The sequence below is a fragment of the Protopterus annectens genome, chromosome 1.part0 (genome assembly GCF_019279795.1).
Source record: "Protopterus annectens isolate FY-2018-M chromosome 1.part0, PAN1.0, whole genome shotgun sequence".
Classification (NCBI taxonomy): domain Eukaryota; kingdom Metazoa; phylum Chordata; order Ceratodontiformes; family Protopteridae; genus Protopterus; species Protopterus annectens.
In genome coordinates this window covers 1,483,940,122-1,483,964,330 of record NC_056725.1, presented here as the reverse complement: position 1 = coordinate 1,483,964,330, position 24,209 = coordinate 1,483,940,122, and the positions used below count along the sequence as shown (strand labels likewise).

Sequence of the window (24,209 nt, the reverse complement as noted above, 5' to 3'; positions counted from 1 at the left end):
CACCCTGTCTGGGTAAAATAAGATAAAAGGCTCCACAGCCATGAGGGCCTGTAGCTCTGAAACTCTTCTTGCTCAAGTAATAGCTAGTAGCAGAGCTGTTTTCCACGATAAGAACTTTATATCCACGGTAGCAGCTGGTTCAAATGGAGGCAGGGTGAGCTTTTCCAACACATAATTGAGGTCCCATGCAGGTAATGGTGATCTTCTAGGAGGCCTTAAATTTTTGGCTCCTCTAAGATACTGCTTTAGTAAAGGATGAGAAAAGATTGGTGGCTCGGTATTGTAATGAGCCGAAATAGCAGAGGCATGGATTTTGATTGATGAGAAAGATAGGCCTTTGTCAAGCATCTCTTGTAATATCCGAGAAATATGTGGTTCTGCTGTATCAGTTCCTTGTGCTTGATTCCAAGCACAGAATCTCTTCCATTTGTCAGCATAAGATTTTCTAGTACTAGGCCTTCTGGCTTCCAAAATGACATCCATCACAGCTTTACTGAGAGGTGTCGTCAGTATGATTGCAGGATTAGCCATGCTGCCAGGTTCAGAGTCTGTAGTGGATTGTGCAGGATCTGATTGTGTTGCTGGGACAGTAGTTGCGTTTTTTGAGGCAAGGTCCAAGCTGGGTATTGCGACAAATTCCTTAAGATTGGGTACCAGTATTGGCGGGGCCAGTCCGGGGCAATCTTTGGCGTCTCGTATGACTTTTAGGAGGACCTTGGGTAGAAGAGGCAGAGGAGGAAAGGCGTAAACTGATAGGGCGTCCACTTTCCATGCTTGTCTGTGATAAGTCCTTGTGCAGAATCTTTTCAGTTGATAATTTTGAGGAGAGGCAAATAGATCTATGTCTGGGCTCCTCCATTTCTCTGCTATCATGCTGAAGACTTGTGTATTTAGTTTCCACTCGTGAGGATCCATAAGGTTTCTGCTTAAATCGTCTGCCAGGAATTGAACTTGAAGATTTATTTGGTAGGTCAAAGCTGTGTCCCACAGTGCCATGGCTAATCTGCAAAGGGGGTAGGAATGTGTGCCCCCTTGCTTGTTTATATAACACATGACTGTGGTGTTGTCTGTCTTTATCAGTAGTTGTCCTGGATGAAGCAAGTCCTTGAAGGCTGTTAGGGCATTTTGAACAGCTAGCATCTCTTTCTGGTCGATATGTAGATGCATTAGATTTGGTGACCATATGCCCTGAATGCATCTTCCTGCCATGTGGGCCCCCCAGTCATACTCTGATGTGTCCGTTAAGGTTTGGCTGGCAGGGGGTAGAGTGAACGGCCGTCCCATGTTTTGATGACAGGCCTTTGCCCACCATAGAAACTCCTGTTGCAGGCAGGGGATGAGAGGAATCATTGTTTCCAGACTGTGTGAATGTTGACTCCATAACCTTTTTAGATACCATTGAAGTTTTCTCATATGCAGTATTGCATATGGTATTAGTAGGATGCAGGATGCCATGAAGCCCAGAGCCTGCAGAATTTGTCTTGCAGTAGACTGGGTTTTTGTTGCCATCAGTTTGAAGTAAGTAGTCAGTTGCCTTTGTTTATCTGGCGTGAGGTAAGCCATCTGGGCAGTTGTATTCAAGCTTGCACCTAGGAATGTTATCTTTTGAGAAGGTACCAGTTGTGATTTCTTTTCGTTTATTGTGTACCCTAGGCATGTTAGAAGCCTTTTCACAAACGCCAGGTGTCGTAGAAGAGTGTCCTTGGTCTCTGCTTGAATGAGACAGTCGTCCAAGTAAGGATATATTTGAATACTTCTTTGTCTGCAAAATGCAATTACTGGTGCCAGGCACTTTGTAAAGACCCCATGCAGAGATAAGCCAAAGGGCAGTGCAGAGAATTGGTAATGCATTAAGCCAGCCTTGAATCTGAGGTATCTTCTGCACGACTGTCTTATTGGAACATGCAGGTATGCCTCTTTTAGGTCTAAAGTCACCAGCCAAGCATTCTTGCCCAGCATGGGCAGAAGCTGTTGCAAAAGGAGCATTTTGAATTTCGGAATGTCCAGGCATTTTGAATTTTGGAATGTCCAGGTATGTGTTCAAAATCGATAAATCCAGTATTGGCCACCAGGCCTCATCCTTTCTGGGTACCAAGAACAGTCTTGAGTAAAAACCTTGTCCTTTTTCCTGTTCTGGTACTGCCTGAATGGCCCCCATATCCATGAGGGACATAACCCTGTTTCTGCGCCTCTGCCCATTGTTTTTTTGGCAGATCTGGCCAACCATTTGTCATTGGCAGAGTGTGGAAATGGAATCTGTATCCCTGTGATATGGTGTTTAGTACCCCACATGTCCTGCGTTATTAACTGCCAATTTTGAGCAAAAAGTGCTAACTTTCCCCCTATGGGTGCTGCCAAAAGGTAAGTGCTTGGTGTAGGCAGAGGGAAGTCATTTGGGATTGCTTTCTGTAGGTGCGCACTTCATCTCCTCCAGATTTGGAGGTGGATGCGCCCCATTGCTTTGACCTGTATGAGTCTTGAGCCTGGTACCTGGAACCCTTAGGGCGTCTGGATCTGCCCCTTTGAGGTCTGTCTGACACAGGAAAGGCCAATTTTTTGTAGGCCAGTGTCTACTGAATCTAGGTGGCTGCACTCGTAAGAAATCTTTAACAGTTTGCATAGACTTAAGCTTTGTCTTCCATTTTCTTTAAAACCTCTTCTGCCTTAATATCAAACAGAGAATCATGCTGTAAAGGTGCGTCTAGCAATTTTGCTTCAACATGATCAAGCAAATTTTGTTCCTCTAACCAGGCATGCCTCCTAATCACAGATCCAGTAACTGCAGCCCTGCAGGAGGCCTCTAAAGAATCAAAATCACATTGCAAAATATGGCTTTCCAACTTGTTCAGCTGCATGCAATAATTCCTGCAATTCCTTATTTTCTGCACATTCTGAAATCAACGTAATTTGCTCTTTCAGCAATCCCATAACATGTTGTTGGTATGTAAGCATATGAAATTGACAGTTTAAGGCCCTGATTGCCAAGGTTGCAGATATATAAACCTTTTTTCCCCATCTGTCCAGTGCCCTTGAATCTGTCGGAGGGGGTAGGGTGTTTTGCTGATGAGGCCTTAACTCCCTTTGGACCCTGTGAAATAGTTTCAGGATCAGCAGCAGGGTTTTTAAATAAAAATTTAGGAGAGTCAGGGACCCTGTAATACCTGTCCGGCTTACTGGGAGCCAGAGGTAAGGAGTCTGGGGTCAGGCTTGACTCCAAAAACACATCATCCACAATGTGTAAAACAGGGGGAATGGCTAAAGGCTTGTGCTGAGGGAGAAGGGAATCCCAGAGTATCTTTTTTGATTCTGATAAGTCTTGGCTCTCCCACTGAAAATGCTCCCTCAAAGTATGCAAGGTTTCTCCAAATGAATAATCCTCAGGAGGGAATGCTGATGGAATAGATTCCTCAGCATCAGAATCCTCAAAGGGAGGTAAAGATAATTCCTGATCAGAAGAAACGGAAACCTGATCTGAAGATTCATAGTCAGCGTCTTGCCTAGGCCTCTTATCTGGAGGGGGATGGGTACCCCTGATCAAGGTAATAAGGTCTTCAGCCATTTTGATCATCTATTTTTTAGGCATAGAGGCCAATGCACGTGGCTCAGGCATCAGCTTTTTAGTTTTAGAAGGTGTCTTTGCCTTCGGTTTTGCAGCTTTCGTCGGTTTGATATAAAAATATTTTAGGTCTGAATACACCCCCAGAAGCCGGTGCCTGCTCACCGGCTCCAGACCCATCCGAGGGAGATACATCTGTCGGTCCAATACCTTGAGTATCTTGCGGCATGCCGGACTCCACATGGGCGTCGGCAGAGGCCTGCGACTCGAAGGTAGCAGGTATCAAGGGCTGCGAAAGCGTCTCACTGAGTACCGGCGAACCGGCGACTGGCTTAGGAGAAGCTTAGTTGTTGGTTTTGGATCTCGACTGCCTTTCTCTGTCCTTTTCTTTGCGTTTTTTTATGTACTCCGGTAGTCGGATTGCTATCCTACGACATTTCTGGGCAGTTAAATCTGTTTCCAAAATACTTAGATGCAAAAATATACCGACGCTTAATAGTGCGTTGGTTAACTCTAGCACAAAACCGACAGCCAGGCACATTGTGATCAGGGCCTAGGCAAGGAATACAGTATAAATGAAAATCCTTATGGGGGTATTTGCTTCCCACAAGTAATACAATTATTAACTTTTTCTGACATCGGTAAAAAGCAAGAAAAAAGTTTCCCCAATGGGGTACTTAGCGTTAGTGAAGACTTCAGTTCTGAAACTCAAACTCGAATATTTCAGTAGTCGGCCGACCGGCACTTGCAAAATGCTTCTGCTTTGGGCACCGTGCGGCAAGACAGACTAAAGAAAATGGCATCGGCTGCATGTTTTATACCCCTGACGACCTGACGTCATGGAAGAGAAGACAGCAACCGACACAGGACCCAAGACTTTGGAATTCAGGCCGACTTGAGCGCAACCTGCCAGCAGATTACCCAAATGTAATGACTGCAACAGTGAAACACGAAGAACATCCAGGGTGCACCCACCTGCTGCAGTACCATGTCCCCAAACTCCTGCAACACTGCTGGGATTTCTCAAACCTTGGTAAGAGATGGCCGCTGGGACATTGCTACCCCTTTCACTCGGGTGTTAGTCCAAGCTTCACTGAGATCAGTCACCAGATCCCCCTCAGACTTCTCCTGCCATCCACTGCAAATACTCAACACAAGGGCTTCCCTATCATGGTAACATAGTACAATTTGTACACCTGCCTCCAGCCTAGCAGTTCCATCATGTAGTTAACATTACTAATCACCCTTACCACTTTGAAGTGTCCCTCCCAAACTACCTGCAGCTTACGGTGTCTGACAGGAATGAGCACCATCACCTGCTGTCCCACAGCATACTCTTTGGCTCGAGCATTCCTGCCATACCAGACCTTTTTCTGGTGTTGGGCTCCTGCCAGTTTCTCATGGGCCAAGCCCATGAGCTCCCCAAGCCTTTTCCTGAGGTTTAGGACATATGTCACAACAGACTCCTTGTTGGATTCATACACACCCTCACACTCATCACAAATCAAATCTAAAGGTCCCGTCACTCTACGGTCATACAGCAACTCAAAGGGTGAAAAACTTGTGGATTCTTGGGGTACTTCTCTGTAAGCAAACAGATGGGGCAAATATCTGTCCCATTCTCTCTTTTAAACTGGTCTGCAAATGCCCGTAGCATGACCTTTAGTGTAGTTCAACCTCTTTACCATCCCCAGACTAATGGTTTTGTGGAGGGTTGTCTTTAAGTGCTTCACCTCACAGCGCTCTCACAGATAAGCCAGCAGGTCTGATGAAACTGGCATCACTGTTGTCAGTATTTTTCTTTGGAAACCTACCCTGCTGAAAATCGTGAGCAAAGCATTTGTCACCTGCACTGCCTCAACAGAGGACAGAGCTACCGCCTGTGGGTGTCTGGTATCATCATCTACTACTACTAGAATACACCATCTTCCCTGGAGAACTTGGAGTACTCTGAGACCCCACAATATCCACAGCTACCCTCTGAATTGGCCCCTCAAATCACAAGCAAAGGAATCAAAGGAGCTTTGACCTGGTCTCCTGCTTTGCCTACATTTTGGCACTGCTCACAGGTCCTGCAGTACCCGGTTACATCCCTGGCAATCCCAAGCCAAATAAAAGTTCTGCAGAATGTCTCTTGGTATGCTTTATGCCCATATGACCTGCAAAAGGAATGTCATGGGCTATGGCTAGAAGTCCCAGTCGGCTCTGGACATTACCAACTGCTGTATTACCTCACCTTCTAGCCCTCCCTCAGGGGTCCACTCTCTATACAGCAACACTTTGTTGCAGTACAAAGGCTACACTTTTCCTTGATAATCAGGTGCCTCCCTAGCTACCCCCCCTCAAGACTTGCAATATAGGGCTTGAGAAGTGAGCCTGTCTCAACTCTCATCTTTGCGACTTTTCCCAGCTCCCCTTCCACAGGAAGTCTGGTATCTTCTGACAGCAGTGCCTCACTCTCAGCCACTCTCAGCCTGGGTACTACCATTCATGCCAGCCTTTGCAGTCACACTGTCCAAGGGAACATCAGTACCCATGAGCAGCTGGGGCTCATCTTCAGGCTCACTGCTGCAGGGAAGCTCCCTCCCTAAATTAGCCATGTCACCAAACCTGGCTTCAAGGGTGTGGTCTGTCTGGGTCTCCCCCAGGCTACCAGACCCACATGCCTGTCTCCAAGCCTGACGTCATGTCACTGCATGCACACAAGGTACTGCATTCTCAAAATCATTCCCTATCAAGACATCTGTAGTGATATCTTCAAACACACCTACTTGCTTGCTTCAGTTTCCACCCTTCCAGTCAAGGTGAACCCCTATCCAAAGGCATTTGGAATGGGATCCCCCCCTAAGGTTCTGACTGGAGTGGACTGCCCAAGCAAGTATTGCTACTGTTTTAACCACTGCAGGCTTCAAAATGGTTATATCAAAGGCTGTGTTCTCTCTTGGCAGTGGCCTGTTTTCCATCCACCAAGATAGGATACAAATGCTGGTGGCAATTTGGTACGCCTGTTGTCTCTAGACAACTTACTACTGGCATTCTGTTATTCCCACTTGCTGGCTCCCCTATATTTTGTTCCCCAGCTTGCCTCCGTGGACATCTATATGCTACATGGCCCCATTGGTTACATTTGAAACATTTAACCCTCTTATCCTGGACATGTACCCGACCTAATGGCTTCCCTCGTTACCAGCAGACTCTGTTGGGGTGGTTTAAGCTGCCCACCACGGGTTCCCTTATATCCATGTGCAGCACTGGGTATCCCTTTCCTGTGCAGTGATGCCTTGCTTGCCAAGTACAGATCCCCTTTTTTTCCCCAGCTCATCTGCAGAGTTGCATTCCCTGTCTGCCAACCAGATTCCCATGTCCTCAGGCAAAGTGCTAAGGGCTTGTTCCCTCACCAAAAGGTCTGCCAGCCTTTGAAAAGTGGTGACCTGACACACACACCCACCTATGAAAATAGGTGCTTAACTCGGCAATATACTCACGCACTTTCATCTGCTCTCAGTCTATGCTCACAAAACTTTTTTTCTGTAAACGTCAGGTGTTAAAAAATGTTTATTGGAATGTTTTAAGTTAACTGCAGCGTATTTTAAGCAATCAGTATTAAACAATTTAAAAACAGTAGCTGCAGCTTTACCATGGAGTAAGGGGGATAGGAACCGCACCCAGAGCCCTTGGTCAACATTATACTGTTTACATATCCTTTCAAACATATGAATAAAAAACTATTAAAATTATCACCCTCTGTAAACTGTGGAAGAAATTTACTGACCTGGCTCACTGTTTTGGTTATTCCCTTCCCCATTACCTCCATGACCCTGGCAAAGAGTCATCTCCCTCTCATGTTAATGCCGCTTCTCCTTTTCTTTGGCCTCCAAATCCCGCAATCTCCAATGACTCTAGTTCCAAACATCTGGCCTCCAGTTCAAGTCTCCTTAACTCCAGATGGATTTTTAAGTCCGGAGGAATAATTGAACTATCCAGTTTCTGAGAGCTGTACATCCCCAGTGCCAGACTGGTTTGTCTTCTTGGTTGCTGGCCTGTGATATAGCGATGATTAAGGCTGCAATAATTTCCCCTCTAGTCAGGTTAGCAGGCACCAGTCCTTTGGCGTGACATCTCAACCAGTTGGGTTCCTTGTTAGCTGGTCATAATCCTCTGCTGACATCCTTGCCTGCTCTCCCTGACTAACTAAGCTAACAAAAAGTAAAGAAATAAAACTATTGTGATACGAAACTCTGAACTGTCTACTATGTGGCTGCTTGAGAGTACACCTTTTTTAGTGACAACTCCATACAGGTTACAGGAGTTCAATTAATATCTCACCAGTGCTCACCAATATGCAACATCCCCACGCTGGGCCAGTAATCAAGGAGCCTAAATCCTCACCACTCATGCTAGAGAGGAACATGCAGTTGGAATATAAATAGATACACGCAGTATTTCCAGATGCAGACCTCTCTGCATCAAGCAGAATTTCCCTTAAGAGCACACAGGACACACTCAGCCCGGGGTCTGGGTGTTTCTATCTCCCCATGTCCTCAATAAAGGACTCCCCCACTGGCACTGTGCAACCAGTACTTCATGTCTCTGCTCCAAGTAGCTGACATACACAGATTTAAAATTTACAGAGACACACACACACATGGGAAAGGGTGGCACAGATTACCCACTCTACCAACTTTGCCCAGAATATAAGGTTGATTCACTGTCACCAGTCCATTATAATAAGGCTCTTAAAAAGGGTATTGAATTAGGCTCTTAAAAAGGGTATTGAATTATGCTAAGTGAAGTTAATATTAATACAAATTGTACAGTTGACCAAACAGCAAGGCTTTCAGGAGTGGCCAGTTAATCACCAAATAATTATGTGCAAATACTCTCAATGCTTAAATATTTTCTAAAAAGAATCGGACACAATAAAAAGTTTACATGTATTTAATAAAAAAGGACAAGAAAATACTAAATATATTTTTTACAGTAAACCACAAAGTTCAAATCACAGGACATACTGAAAACATTGATGGATAGACTCGCACAAACAAAGAAAAAATTTCTAAACTAAGCTTTACTGTATTCCTCTGACTGAATCTAGGAGAATTACTATTCCCTAATAACTTGCTTGATAGAGCAAGGCACAATTAAAAACATGAGCAGTCTTTCTGGTCAGGTTCCCCAAAACATAATACGATTACTCCCTGCAAAATAGAATATCCAAGATGGCTTGCAGAATGACCTCACCTGGTCACCTGACTAGGTTCTCACAGTATCCCCCTTGAAGCTGAAGCAGCAATTTACTATAGACAGCTGCAATACACATCTAAATATTTATGGCACTGCCTGGGGCTTCCCCCTTTTTACTGAGCTAATTCTGGTTATTTAACCAAGCATAGCTTCTAGAAATGCAGCAGTTTCTGTTGTACTGATAAACTGTGTCCATACCTTCCAAGATACTTCTCAAAGCATGCTTTAAAACTTGAGTCACACTAGAAACAATTTCAAATAACATTTCTGTTCAGCTTGCAAAGATGCAAAGTCATCTAAACTCTAAGCATATTGCAAAATAAACTTCCACATAAAGTCTAGGTAATTTAGAATTCTAAATGCTTCATCACTACACTGAGTAAACTTTTTCCCCTCCGAAATTCTAATCACGTTCCAATTTCATCCTGAGGTGTAGAGTAAGAAGAAACCAAGGACTTCTTTTTGGTGTTGACAGCAGGAGAAACCACAGCAGAGTCAGCTGACAAATGAGCAAAGAGAGCCGAAAGATCAGAGTACACCTTCCATTTCCTCATAGCCTTTTTAGGAATTGGTTCACCAGACAAAGGGGTTTTACATGCAGTTTTACAGAAATCTTCTAAGGCTAGTAAGGGAGAACAGCCAACACATTCTGAACTGCAACCTCAATAACATCATAAACTCTGCCAAACTCTGGTGAAGCCTCAGACTGCTTCCTTTCGAATACGTCCCTAAAACTTGCTAGCATGTGGAAAAAGGTGAATACCTGCTTGCATTTTTGAACCTGTTCTGAAGAATCAGACTGGACAGACTGAAGGGTGTTCATTATTACTTGCATTAGAGGCCCCATCAAAATCTGCAGCCATAGACTAATCTCTAGAGAAGGATAGCTCCACATAAACATAAACATAGTAGCTAAGATGAGTGAAGTTTAATACACTCCTAAATTAGGAAACCACATCATCCCAATACATGGTAACAACCCGACTGTCTGCATTGGGTTGGAGTTTCTCTTTCTTTCAACTGTGAACTACCCTAGCAGACAAAAATCTGAGGACAGAGTATTATGTCTGGTAAGGGGTCACTTACCCCAAAACTCTCCTGTATCTGAAGGGTTTAGTTCTCCCATACCTAAACCAGGTAATGGAACAGCCCCAGAGGATGTGTCTGACCTCAGAATCATACAAGGCTGTGGACTCGCACCAGAGGGTGATGAAGAAAATGGCAACATATTCATAATCCATAGGGTGAGTTATGTTTTTAATATTTTTGCGCAACTTTAGGTGCCACTGGTTTTGATTCGGGGGGATGCAAAGTATCAGGATCCATCAAGTCAGGGGAAAAATACCAGCCAGAATAATACACTGAGACTATCAAGGACCGACTTAGGGCAGCAATAATAGAAAATAGACACTGTCCCCACACAGCAAATTGGAGGGAACTGCATAAAACAGAAACTAAATGCTAAGAAATGCATAATGGTACCCTTCGGGAAGTCATCCAACCCTAGTAACTATCATATCGACAACACACCCCCAACACTTCCCCAGTAGTCAGGGACTTAGGAACACTCGTAGACAGTAATCTAGACTTTGACCATCACGTTTACAACAGTGAGGAAATCATTCCATGCTGTGCAATTTGTAAACAAAGGTATGGCATCTAGGTCCAAGAAATCATTATTACATTGTACTTGGCTTTCATCAACCCTATCACTGAGTACAATGCCACCTTTGGTATGTACCTAACCAGGCATATCCAGCAATTGGAACTCAAGAGGTTCATCACTAAAAGCACACAAGGTGCAAGTAACATGGTCCTACTCAGACTGCCGCAAGGCCCTATCCCTGTATTCTGTCTCCTACAGGCTACTGAGGATAAATCTATGTCTGGCATACAAGGCTTGTCAGACCCCAGTCTGAAAGACCTCTTACATATCCGCAAAAAAAACAGCACCAGAATTACCCATTCTAAAGATTTAAACCTTACCTGTGACATAAATAGGACCTGCAAAAGACAGAGGTATGTAACCTAGATACTACCCCTTCTCTGGAACAAGCTCTCCATCCATATGAAGCAGAGTTCCTCCCTAACCCTATTCAAGTGGATGTGGAACAAGAAATTCATCGGCTTAGCACTTATGACTCTAATGGACACAGGCAGCCTGTAAATGGTTAGTCTCCCAGACCCCTGCTTGTGAATGTTTCATCTCCCAAGCCCCTGCTTGCACTTATCAAGGGTACCAGAACTTGTTAGAGGTTTTGGATGCATGGCTAGGCTTAAAAAGGCCCTTGTGGTCATTAGCCTAGTAAACACCTATGACCCAATAAAATGTGCCAAGTCTTGTTCTATAACCTACACAGTGAAATAAACAGCACACAGTCACAGTAACAAGTAAAATTAACTTGTCCAAATAATCAAATAAATGCCCATAAAAAAATAGAAATCATAAATATGCATTTACTTAAAAAATATCTTGTCAAAAATGAAAAATTCTCAGCAGAAAATGCAAAATAATTTGCTGTAAAATTACGATTTAAAAATAAAAACAGCTACAGCAGTGTTAAATCAATAGCAAATTTCATATAGAGGAAAAAAGTGAGATATGCAATACTTTGTCAGAACTTCAAAATGAAGCAAATACAAAACAGAAACAGACAAAATTACAGCTCTACATGCACAAAGCAGTCTCTAATTCAAGTCATAAAACATTTTAGAAATGTATTACAACTGCTTAAAAGCAGTATTAAACATACAAACACATAAGTAGCAACTCCCAGAGGAATTAACAGCACTAGTAAATAATAATGTAAAATGAAATGTTAACACGTGTATGTATGTGTATAAATTACAAATACAACAGAAATAAAACAAAGTACATCACAATAAAGAGGAAGGGAAGTTCCCAAAGGAATCAGAGTCTGGAAGCTGTAATCCACCAATGCAGGCTGCTGAGGACACATTCAACTTGTGATCCCTAAAAAGCTGGCACTACTGAACTGACTTCCTGTGATGGGGCTTCGCCAATCACCTATGACAGGAAGTCAGAGCACTGGAAAGCTGCCAGTGTGGCTTTCTGCAGAACAGAATCCATATGCCACTGAGGTAGTGTGAATGAGGAAAGCAAGAACTGCTCCACAGAAAATGTTCTACGTTAATGTTATAAAAACCTTATCACTGGTCACAGCACAGACCACAATGCAAGCAGTGAAGACAGAGCTATACTCAAATTAAAGAAAAACACTGCAATCCAATGGATGATTAACATATGCCAGTGCAAACAGTTGTTCTCAGCTGCACAGTCTGCAGATCCAAAATCAATAAAAGGACTGTTAACACGAGCCTTCAAACACCTGTCAAATGAACAAGTAAGCACTATACTTCAACAGGAGACTGTATGCTTTTTATATGTACAGAGTCAGTTCTTTTTGCTAAAACAGCGAGATGCAAAACTGTCCACACACCCTCACATTTTCAATATCATAGCATACACATACGTAAATATTTCAACAAAGACTGGCATTACATTTTACATTTGCATACAAGGATGTCCCCGAATGCAAAAAGATAGTCCAGTTTCTCATATAAAGATGCCTGGGTAAAAGCTGTAGCAAAAGTGTGGCCGGAAATGCTGACTAGAAAGACAGCAAGTAAAATATTACACAGTATTAAGTGCATCATTTAAAATTAGTAACTTACATTTGTTTTCGATAAACTGATGTAGAAGACAGGATTTTCCAGTACCGGCACTGCCAATCACAAGAAATTTAAACAAGAAATCTAAGAATAAAAAACACAGAAAAAACAGGGTTATCAGACAGTTATATCAAATAGTATTAACAGCATACTGACAGCAATGGGCAATTGCAAATTTAAATCTTGTAGTACATGCTCAATTTCTAAATTATATACCCACATCTACGTCTACAGTGGATACAAAAAGTGTACACACCCATTAAAATGCCAGGTTTTTGTGATATAAAAAAATGAGACCACATTAAATCATTTCAAAACTTTTCCCACCTTTAATGTTTAACATGACCTATAACCTGTACAATTCAATTGAAAAACAAACATCTGTTGGGGGAAAAATATAAAAAAAACGTACAATAAACTGGCTGCATAAGTGGGCACACCCTTAAACTAATACTTTGTTGAAGCACCTTTTGATTTAATTACAACATTCAGTCTTCTTGAATACACACCTGCCACTAATTAGAGAGACTCAGATTAATCCCAAATAAAGTTCAGCTGTCCTAGTAGGATTTTCCTGATATTTACTCAGTTGCCTGCTACAGCAAAAGTCATGGTTTACAGAGACCTTACAATGCATCAAAGAACTCCAATTGTTGAAAATATCAGTCAGGAGAAGGGTTCAAAAAAATTTCCACAGCATTAGTGAAGACAGTCATCAAAAAGTGGAGAAAATACGGAACAGTGATGTTGCAAAGAACTGGATGTCCCTCCAAAATTGATAAAAAAGACAAGATGAAAACTGGTCAGGAAGGCTGCCAAGAGACCTACAGCAACACTGAAGGAGCTGCAGGAATTTCTGCAAGTACCGGTTGTGTACTACATGTGACAGTCTCCTGTATTCTCCATACGTCTGGACTATGGGATAGGGTTGCAAGACGGAAGCCTTTTCTTACACAGAAAAAACATCTAGGCCCAGCTAAAATTTGCAAAACAATACATCAAGTCTCTCAAAAGCATGTGGGAAAATGTGTTATGGTCTGATGAGACAAAGGTTGAACTTTTTGGCCACAATTCCAAAAAGTACATTTGGCCCAAAAACACTTTGCATCACCAAAAGAACACCATCCCCACAGTGAAGCATGACTGTGGCAATATCCTGCTTTAGGGTCACTTTTCTTCAGCTGGAACTGGGGCTTTAGTCAAGGTAGAAGGAATTATGAACAGTTCAAAATACCAGTCACTTTAGGCCCAAAACCTTCTGGCATCTGCTAGAAAGCTGAAGATGAAGAGGAATTTCACCTTTCAACACGACAATGACTCCAAGCATACATACAAAATCAACAAAAGAATGGCTTCACCAGAAGAAAGTTAAAGTTTTGGAATGGCCCGGCCACAGCCCAGACCTAAATCCAATAGAAAATCTGTGGGGTACCCTGAAGAGGGCTGTGCACAAGAGATGCCCTCGCAATCTGACAGATTTGGAGAGCTTCGGCAAGGAAGAGTGAGCAAATATTGACAAGTCAAGATGGGCCATGCTGACAGACTCCTACCCAATAAGACTAAATGTTGTAATTAAATCAAAAGGTGCTTCAACAAAGTATTAGTTTAAGGGTGTGCACACTTATGCAACCAGCTTACTGTACGTTTTTTATTTTTTTCCCTTAACAGGTTTTTCAATTGAATTGTACAGGTTACAGGTCACATTAAAGGTGGGAAAAGTTTTGAAATGTTTTATTGTGGTCTCATTTTTTTATATCATAGAAACCTGTCATTTTAACAGGGGTGTGTACACATTTTATATCCACTGTAGCTAATCCCACACCATAGTAAAAGAAACAATCCATATTTTAAGCAAGCTATAGGACATAAAGAAATAACCTGAAGTACACATTACTCATTGCTGCGTGAAAAATATTTGATGATTGTTGGAACCATCTTTCAACCAGTCTTAACTTATTTATTTGAAAGTGAAGAAAATAAGATGACAGAAGGCATCACTGTAACTGCAATGAAGGGGAAAGGTACTGCTGACGACATACATTGTCATGCCACACATTGAAAGAAGCACTCGGACTGCAGTGACCCTAAAATGCGGAACTGGTCATGATGCCCCATAACGGGAGATCTTAAACAGTTAACACTAGAAACTACTCAAAGAGGTGGAGTGCTAGACCTAGTGCTTTCAAACCGTGACATGAGGATGCCAGCCATGCAGGGAGGTCACTAGCTATGAAAATGTGATTATAAAACTTAGGGAACCATAAATGTTGATAAAAATCAAAAACAATAATTAATGACTTCTTGAGGCTACATTTTGACAAAATGAGGGAAAAAGAAGTTATGTACTCACCATAACGTTCCATCTGAGTAGGTAACTTCATTTGTCAGCAACCTATGGGTATCTGATCCAACCTGGATCCGAGCCGGCAGCTTTCCAAGCTAAAGATCCGAGCTCTCAACTCCTTCCCCTTACCCATAACACCCTGCTACCTCCCTCCAGTCCTCAGATCGAGTTTGCCAATTTATCAACCAACAACAGTCAAACATACTTGAAAGAGAAACGCTAACCTGATGAGTAACAGAAGGAAAACATTCCGTTATGAATATGACCACGAAATAGGCTAGGGGGAGGGGGGGGGGGTTGGTTGCTGACAAATGAAGCTACCTACTCAGATGGAACGTTATGGTGAGTAAATAACTTCTTTATCTGAAGTAAACAACTTCATTTATCAGCAACCTGTGGGACAGAGTCCCCAGCTACCAAAAACCTGGGAGGTCCTCAAGGAAGGATATTCCGGAGCACTGCGGAGCCAAAGGCTGCCCTACCTCTGGATATCAGATCCAGCTTATAATGAGAAATATGAAGAGAGGCCCAAGTAGCCACTGAACAGATGTCATCTAAGGGAACTCTTGACCAAAATGCTGCAGAGGTAGCCATAGAACGGGTAGAGGGAGCATGAACCCCCAAGGGTTCTGGCCGACCGGAAGCTGTGTACGCGTGTAAGATGCAGTGGGATATCCATCTAGCTAAGGTAACTTCCGTAACTGGCTTGCCTTCCTCTTTGTTTTGAATGTTGGGAAAGAAAACATGCAAATTGATGGTTTGATTGACATTGGCCTCGGAGGCCACTTTAGGCAAGAATGAAGCATTATTCCTGAGAGATGCTCTGTCCTTATGGAAGACCAGGTACGGGGGTTTTGTACAAAGGGCTTGAAGTTCAGCTACCCTTCTAGCTGAAGTAATTGCAATCAAGAAGGCAGTTTTCCAAGATAAGAATGTTAAGTCAAAGGAAGCTGCAGGTTCAAAGGGTGGACCAGTTAGAGCCTGAAGAACTAAAGTCAAGTCCCATGGGGGAACCGCATTCTTGACCGGAGATCTTAACAGAAAGGTGCCTTTCAAAAAGGTCTTGCATATCTTAGCCGAAGCCAAGGGTCCAAGGTTGTCCCCGATGTGGAAATGAGAAATGGCAGCCATCTGAACCTTCACAGTAGAAGAACTGGCCCCTTGATGGAAAACGTGGGACAGAAATTCAAGAACTGCTGGAATGGGAGCCGTAAAAGGGTCCAAATCCCTAGGTTTGGCCCAGATGGAAAAACGCTTTCATTTACTCTTGTAGATCTTCCTGGTAGAGGGTTTATGTGCCGCTACCAGAATAAATTTTACGTAAGACGAGATACCAGGAGTCCTAGCCACTAGTGGAACTGGATCAACCAAGCCATGAGCTTGAGGTCGTCCAGGTTCGGAGTTTGCAATCCTGAAGGATGAGAGATCAGATCTGGAATGGGATCTAATACCAAAGGAGGAGCTATGATGCCAGATCGCAGATACGGGAACCAGATCTGACGAGGCCAGAATGGGGCTATGAGGATTATTTTGCTCCCCAACCAACAAGCTTTCTGCAGAAATTTCATCATTAGCGGCAGAGGAGAATAAGCATAAAGAAGACAGAGTGATCAAGCATGAACCAGAGCGACTCTGGGACTCTCCCCTGGTGGGGGAATTAGAGCGAAAAATTTGCTGCATTTTGCGTTTGAAGGAGACGCGAAGAGATCGCAGCAAGGCTGACCCCATCTGAGGAAGATCTGTTTCGCTACCAAGGGGTTTAGAGACCACTCATAAAGTGTGAGGATAGAACGACTCAGCTTGTCCGCTAGAATGTTAGACCGACCCGGAATGTGCGTTGCTATCAGAAAGTGGTTGGTGGAAATCGCCCATTCCCAAACTCTCATAGCCTCTCGACAAAGAGGGCAAGATCTGGTTCCTCCCTGTTTGTTAATGTACCAGACCACCGCCATGTTGTCTGTCTGAATTGCAATAGTCCCTGGAGGAAGAAGGTCCTGAGGGACTTGCAACGCTAAAAGCACCGCCCTCATCTCCAGAACACTGATATGCAGAACGGTCTCTACAGGGGTCCACGTGCCTTGGACGGTTCTGCCCATGCAATGTCCCCCCCACCAGAGGCGAGAAGCGTCCGTGGTCAGCATGGTTTGGGGTTGAGGCATCGCGAACGGTCTCCCTTCCCGAAGCTCTCGGGAATGAAGCCACCAAAGAAGAGAGTTCCTGCAAACCTTGCTTAGGGGAATCTGTGAATCCAATGGGTGTAGGAGGAGGGACCACTGGACCTGAAGGGTCCATTGAAGGACTCTCATGTGCAGCCAAGCAAGAGGTGAAAAGCTGATAGCTGCCGCCATAGATCCTAGGGCTCTCTGGACTAATTCTGCGGGTGGGGATGGGGACTGTAGAAGTGCTATTACATGGAGTGACAAGGTGCGTAACCTGTCCGCTGTCAGAAAGGCCTTGGACTGAAGCGTGTTTATCCTGGCCCCTATGAAATCCAGAATTTGAACAGGATGAAGAGACGACTTCCTGAAATTTATGGTAATGCCTAGGTGATGGGCCAAGAGTAAAGAATAATCCCTGGCAGAACAGAGTAGATGCCTGGTGGGGGCGGTGAGGAGTCAGTCGTCTAGGTACGGGAAGACCTGAATTCCCTGAAGTCTCCGGTAGGCTGCCACAACTGCCATGACCTTGGTGAACACCCTGGGGGCTGTGGCGAGGCTGAACGGAAGAACCCTGAATTGATAATGACTGGCCCCAGCCAAAAGCGGAGAAACCTCCTGGATCATCTGTCCATGAGAATGTGGTAGTAGGCATCCTTGAGGTCTATGGAGCACATAGTACAGTTTTGTACCTACCATAAATGTAGATGTCCGATAGGAATGCATCTGCAGTCCTTACAAATGGGTAGCCCTGTCGTCAGGCAGCCCTTCGGTCGGCCGGATTCCAAAGTCTGGGTCTGGCTTCGGCTGGTGTCGCACTTCACCCGACGTCATAGCTGGAGTTTTTCGGGTATAAAGGCATCAGCCGACGCCATCTTCCTCAGTGTTTCTTGCCCCAGATGCCAGGTGCCCTCTTTGATGGCTAAATTTGGATAAATGCCAATGTTTCCAAATAGTAGAGAGCAAACACATAAAATAAGCATGTATGTACATATATACAAACAAATACACCATAATAGATCCCCCCCAAGCTAGCTGAAGGATGGCAAATACCCTAGGAGTACCACAGAGGGAAGGTGGGTGGGTAATCCTGACTGCAGATGCATTCCTATCGGACATCTACATTTATGGTAGGTACAAAACTGTACTATGTCCTTCAAGGATGCATCTGCAGTCCTTACAAATGGGTAGAATACCATAGCTAAACTAGGGAGGAGGAAAAAGTAGAGATTATGGTGTAGTTAGGATCCCTTGCAAAACAGCAGTGGCAAAACCTGCTCGGGATCTAGAGTATAAAGGTAAATTGTAATGCTTGGCAAATGTATGCACGGAGGTCCAAGTAGCAGCCTCTATAATGTCCTTGGTAGCCACTCCTCGTAAGAAAGCTGTGGTAGTGGCTGTAGCCCTTGTGGAGTGAGGCCTGATGTTCTCTGGAGTTTTCTTTCCATGGTAGGAGTAACAAAATCTAATGCAATTTCCTATCCATTTGGAGATTGTCTGTTTTGAAATAGATTTTCCTTCCTTTCCTGTTGCATATGCTACCAGAAGCTGGTCAGTTTTTCTATTGGACTTGGTCCTGTCCAGGTAGTAGCATAATTGCCTATGTACATCCAAGGTATGCAACAGTCTTTCTCCCTGTTCTGTGGGTTGGGGAAGAATGTAGGTAGGTGGATAGCCTGATTTAAAGACACTCTGGATACCACCTTAGGCATAAATGTGGGATTTGTTCTCATGGACACTATCTTGATGGAAGATCAGGAAGGGTTGCACTGCCATTAATGCCTGTAGTTCAGAGACCCTTCTTGCTGAGGTGATTGCCAGTAGGAAAGCAGTCTTCCAGGATAAGTATTGTAATTCTGCCGTTGCTGCTGGTTCGAAAGGGGAAGTGTCAATTTTTCTAACACAAAGTTCAAGTCCCATGCTGGCAATGGTGGTTTCCTGGGAGGTTTTACATTTTAATTCCTCTCAGAAACTGTCTGAGCAGAGGATGAGAGAAGACAGGAGGATCCAAGCTGTATTCTGCTGAAATAGCTGATGCATGTATCTTGATGGAAGAATAGGACAGGCCTGCATGGAAGAGCTCTGCCAAGTACTCCAGGATGTTGGCTATGTTTACTAGCGCCACATCTTCTCCTTTGCAGTACTCCAAATGAGATATCTTTTCCATTTTGCTGCATAATTCTTTCTTGTTGAAGGTCTACGAGCCTCAAGGATTATGTCTTTAACCCTTTGGGATAAATCTGGGTTAATTGTCCTATGTAATGTTCCAGGCAGTTAGCTGCAGAGTTTTCAGGTTTGGATGCAGGATGTTGTAGTTGTTCTGTGTTAACAGCAATGGGATCAGGGGCAGCGTCCATATTTGTTCCCCGAGACATGCTCCTCAGCAATGGGTACCAATGTTGTCTTGGCCAGTCTGGAGCTATCAGAATGATCCTTGGACGTTCCTCTTTGATCTTCAAAAGCACCTTGTGCATCAAAGGAAGTGGTGGGAATGCATAAGCTGTCAGGTTTTTCCAACTGAAAGATAGGGAGTCCACCTTCCAAGCAAGTGGGTGGCACGTCCTTGTGCAGAATTTCTTTAGCTGGTGATTGAGTGGGGATGCAAATAAGTCTTATTTGTGGTAATCCCCATTCTCTTGTGATGGCTTTGAAGATGTCCGGATGCAGCATCCATTCGTGGGCATCTGTGGTAGTTCTGCTTAAAATGTCTGACAGAATGTTTTCTTTTCCCGGTACAAAAATTGCTTGTAACTGAATGTTGTAGCTCAGAGCCACATCCCATAGGTCCAGTGCCAGGCGGCATAGAGGATATGAATGTGTGCCTCCCTGTTTGTTGATGTACCACATAACTGTGGTGTTGTCTGTCCTTATCATCAACTGACCTTCTTGGAGAAATGGTCTGAATGACTGGATTGCCAATTTTACTGCCAGCATTTCCTTTAGATTTATGTGCAGGCGCAGCTGGTCTTGAGTCCATAAGCCTTGTATGCACTTGTCCAGCATGTGTGCCCCCCAACCGAGGTCTGAGGCATCTGTCGTGATGGTTTGGCTTGGTTGACTGTTGCAGAAGGGCAATCCTTTGTTTGATTGACAGGCCTGAGCCCACCATAGGAACTCTTGTTTCAGGCATGGGATTATTGGAATTTTGACTTCTAGGCTGTGCTTGTGTTGGGACCACAAATTCTTTAGGTACCACTGTAGCTTTCTCATAGCAGTCTGGCATGAGGGACCAGAATTATGCAGGATGCCATGAAGCCTAGGGCTTGCAGTACTTTTCTTGCAGTTAGATGTTTCTGCTTTGTCAATGCCAAGAAGTAGAGGTAGTTGCTCTTGCTTTTCTGCAGTTAGGAATGCCATTTGTTTTGATGTGTCCAACTCTGCACCCAGAAAAGTTATTCTTTGGGATGGACTCAGCCTTGACTTTTTTATATTGACTGTATATCCCAGGGCTTGCAGTAGGTAAATGACTCTTTGTAAGTCTTCTGTTAGTTTGCTTTTGTTGTCCGCTTGAATCAGGCAGTCGTCCAGGTAGGGATAAATTTGGATCCCCTGAAGTCTGCAATGTGCAATTACTGATGCCAGGCATTTCGTGAACACTCTGGGCGCAGTAGATAAGCCAAAGGGCAATGCTGAGAATTGATAATGCTCTGATCCTGCAAGAAATCTGAGGTATCTTCTGCAATTTGGTCGTATGGGGACGTGCAGGTATACCTCCTTGAGATCTAGAGTTACCAGCCAAGACTCCTTGCCCAGCATGGGAAGAAGCTGCTGTAGGGTCAGCATTTTGAATTTTGGAACAATGAGGAATGTGTTTAAAGCGGACAGGTCCAGAATAGGCCGCCATTTGCTCTCTTTTCTTGGTACCAGGAAGAGTCTGGAGTAAAATCCCTTTCCTTGTTCCATAGATGGTACCTTTTCCACAGCTCTCATTCTTAATAATTGAGATATTTGCTTTAGAGCTTCTGCCCTTTGAGTAGGTGGTAGGTTTGGCATTCCTCTCTTCCCTGGTAGAGTATGGAAATGGAACCTGTAACATTGGTCTATAGTTTGCAAAATCCATTTTTCCCTTGTGATGCAATGCCAGTTCTTTGAAAATAAAGTAAGCTTTCCGCCCAAGGGTGCTTCCAGTTGTTCCCTGGTAGGCGGTGCCACATCCAAGTCACTGTGATTGTGTTGTTGTAGTGGTGGTGGCTGGTTTCTGCCTCTTGAACGCCTATTCCTGCCTCTCTGTGTCTTAGAGGAGTCTGGAAAGGACCAATTTTTGGAGGGCCAGTTCCTGCTAAACCTTGGAGGTTGAACCTGTAAGAAATCTTTCACTGTTTGTACAGATTTTTGCCTTCTCTTCCATCTTCTTTAGTACCTGCTGTGCAGGGGAACCAAATAAATTGACCTTGTCCATGGGTGCATCCAAAAGCTTAGATTTGACATGGTCTGGTAATGCCTGCTCTTTCAACCATGCATGTCTCCAGATAACTGTGCCAGTCATGGCTGATCTAAAGGAAGCCTCCAGTGCATCATAGTGTTATGTACCATTTCCTGAACATATTTTTTATCTAGAGATTCTTCAGAGGACAGATTTTTAATTAACTGGTCAAGCATAAACTCTTGATATTGAATCATATGGAATTGGCAGTTCAAAGCTCTAGCTGACAAAGTAGCAGAAGTGTAAAGTTTTTTACCCCATCTCTCTAAGGATCTGGATTCCCTTTCAGAGGGGAGGGGGTTTTTAGCAGATGTAGTTGCTACAGCTTTAGGACCCTGGGAGATAGTCTCTGGATCTGCAAAAGGAGCCTTGTATAAATGGTGATGAGTGTCCGGGACCCTGTAGAACCTATCGGGCTTAGCAGGGGCCGGAGGTAATGAATCAGGAGCAGTGCAAGCATCATTAAATGCATCATCTACAACAGAAAGAACTGGAGGTATAGCTAAAGGCCTATGCTGTGGCAAATGTAGAAAGGTTCTAAGCCTTTTCTGGAGTCTGAGAAATCTTGCCCTGCCACTGAAATTGTTCCCTCATAGCATGCAAGGTTTCCCCAAAGGAAAATTCCTCAGGTGGAGAGGCTGAAGGAATGGACTCTTCAGCATCAGAGTCTTCGTAAGGGGAATAAGGAGCCTCAGGAGGGTCTGTATGTTCTGAGTCATCAGAGGAGTCATCTGTGGATACTGGATCAGGGGGCTCTGCTCTAGGCCTCTTCTCTGGAGGTGGATGAGAGGCCCTGTCTGGATGAGGCTGGGAGCCACGAATTAAAGAAATGAGATCCTCAGCCAAAGAAAGCATATGGGAACTGGAGCTGGGCCTGTGAGAGGGGGGTTTAACAGGCACCGTTTTTGAAGCTTTAGCTGCTTTAGCCCTGGCAAAGGCCTTAATAGACATGGCTGCAGGAGGCCTAGCAGCTCCACGTGCAGGGGTTGAAATATCCAAGGGAATAGTGTCTGATAATTCCTGAGAAACCGCAACAGAAGGTTGGATTTCAAAAGCCGATTCCACCAGGCTAGAAGAGGCCTCGGTAGAAGGCATGTTTTCGGCCGGGGGAAGAACCGCTTGCTCGGTTTCAGCCGAAACCGAGACACTAGTGGTTGGTTTAACCGCGGTTTTGGTCGAAACCGCGGACCGTGAGTGTCGGTCCTTTTCCCTGCGTTTTTTGGTAATTTGTGAAGTCGGAGGGTCCGACGGCATGATATAAGCAAATTCAGAGCCGAAAAACTGTTCTGCAAATTCGCCCGACATCTAAGCGTCCGTCGGTTAAAAAGAAGCACAGGCTAGACAAGCTGCTACGTCGTGGTCTGGGCCTAAACAAGGTAAGCAGTAAGAGTGGAAATCTTTATGAGGTATTTGTTTCCCACAAGTTAAACAGTTATTCACTTTTTCTGACATCGGCTGAGGCAAGAAAGAGTCCCCAACGGGGTACTTAGCTTTTTAGAAGTCTTCGAAGTAGTATTCGGTATGAAATCTCTGGTTCTGACCGACCGGCACTTGCGAACAGCTTCTGCTTGCGCCACGCAAGAAAGACTGAGGAAGATGGCGTCGGCTGATGCCTTTATACCTGAAAAACTGCAGCTATGACGTCGGGTGAAGTGCAACACCAGCCGAAGCCAGACCCAGACTTTGGAATCCGGCCGACCGAAGGGCTGCCTGACGACAGGACTACCCATTTGTAAGGACTGCAGATGCATCCTTGAAGGACATCCAGTCGTTCTCCTGCAGAAGGGGGAGAATAGATTGTAGAGTGACCATCCGAAATTTCTCTTTGGCAATGAACAGGTTCAAAGTTGACAGGTCGAGAATTGGCCTCAAGTCCCCAGTCTTTTTTGGCACCAGAAAGAACCTGGAGTAATTGCCCAACCCGGACTACTCTGGGGGGACGTGCTGGATGGTCCTTTTTTCTAGTAATTCTTTTTATTTCTGAAGCCACAGCCTCCCTCAGATTGGGTGGGATATCGGGGAGGCGCTTCCCCAACAGGGAAAGATTCAGGAAGGGGATAGAGTAACCTCTGGATATTATTCGGAGCACCAAGCGATCTGTAGTAATGGACTCCCAACTTGCTAGATGCTCCGAAAAACACCCCCCCGACTGCCTCCAGAGAGGGACAGGTCAGGCAACCCCACAGGGCTGCTGCACGGGTCGGTCAGAGAAAGGTTCTCTCTACCCGAAATTCTTCGCCCCCCCCCCTCTGCCTCTGGGCCAGCGTCCACCTTGTCCTCCCCTGCCTCTGAAGGACGCAGGGTCCAGAGCGGGATGGGACTGTTGACACTTCTGGAACCACATCTTCTTTTGTCCTCCCTGGCTCACTGAGAATGTCCTTTGAGGAGTAGAGAAGCGGATTCCGACGGCAGACAGCGTCTTCCAGTCTTTCTCGCTCTGGAGTAGCAGGTCGTGGATGGTTTTGCCGAATAGTGTAGAACCGTCAAAGGGAGCGTTCGCAAAGGACGCCTTGAAGGGTTCCACATAGTCACAAAGACTGAGTCAGGCATGGCGCCGCAAGGAGACTCCTGCTCCGCTGGCTATAGCCGGCTCCTCCGTGGCATTGGAGAGAAGCCGCATAGAAGTGTTAGATATCGACTTTAGAGTGGCCATGCGAGCCGAGAAGGTTAGTTTGTCCTCAGCCGTCATGGACTCTGGGGGAGACCCAGGGTACTCTTATCAGATCCCGCTGAAGCCTAATGATGTGTGCCAGATAATTCAGCGCCCTTATAGAAAAGGTGGCTGAAGCAACA

At 44.6% G+C, this 24,209-nt stretch overlaps 1 protein-coding gene across 1 annotated transcript in view; it reads right to left on the bottom strand.

Annotated features, from left to right (window-relative positions):
* Positions 1-24,209, bottom strand: part of RAB4B (RAB4B, member RAS oncogene family) — a 523,428-nt gene that overhangs the window by 420,599 nt on the left and 78,620 nt on the right. The window contains exon 2 of the mRNA XM_044072539.1: positions 12,497-12,577. Within this exon, the coding sequence (XP_043928474.1) occupies positions 12,497-12,577 (81 nt within the window). The remainder of the gene's footprint in view (positions 1-12,496; positions 12,578-24,209) is intronic.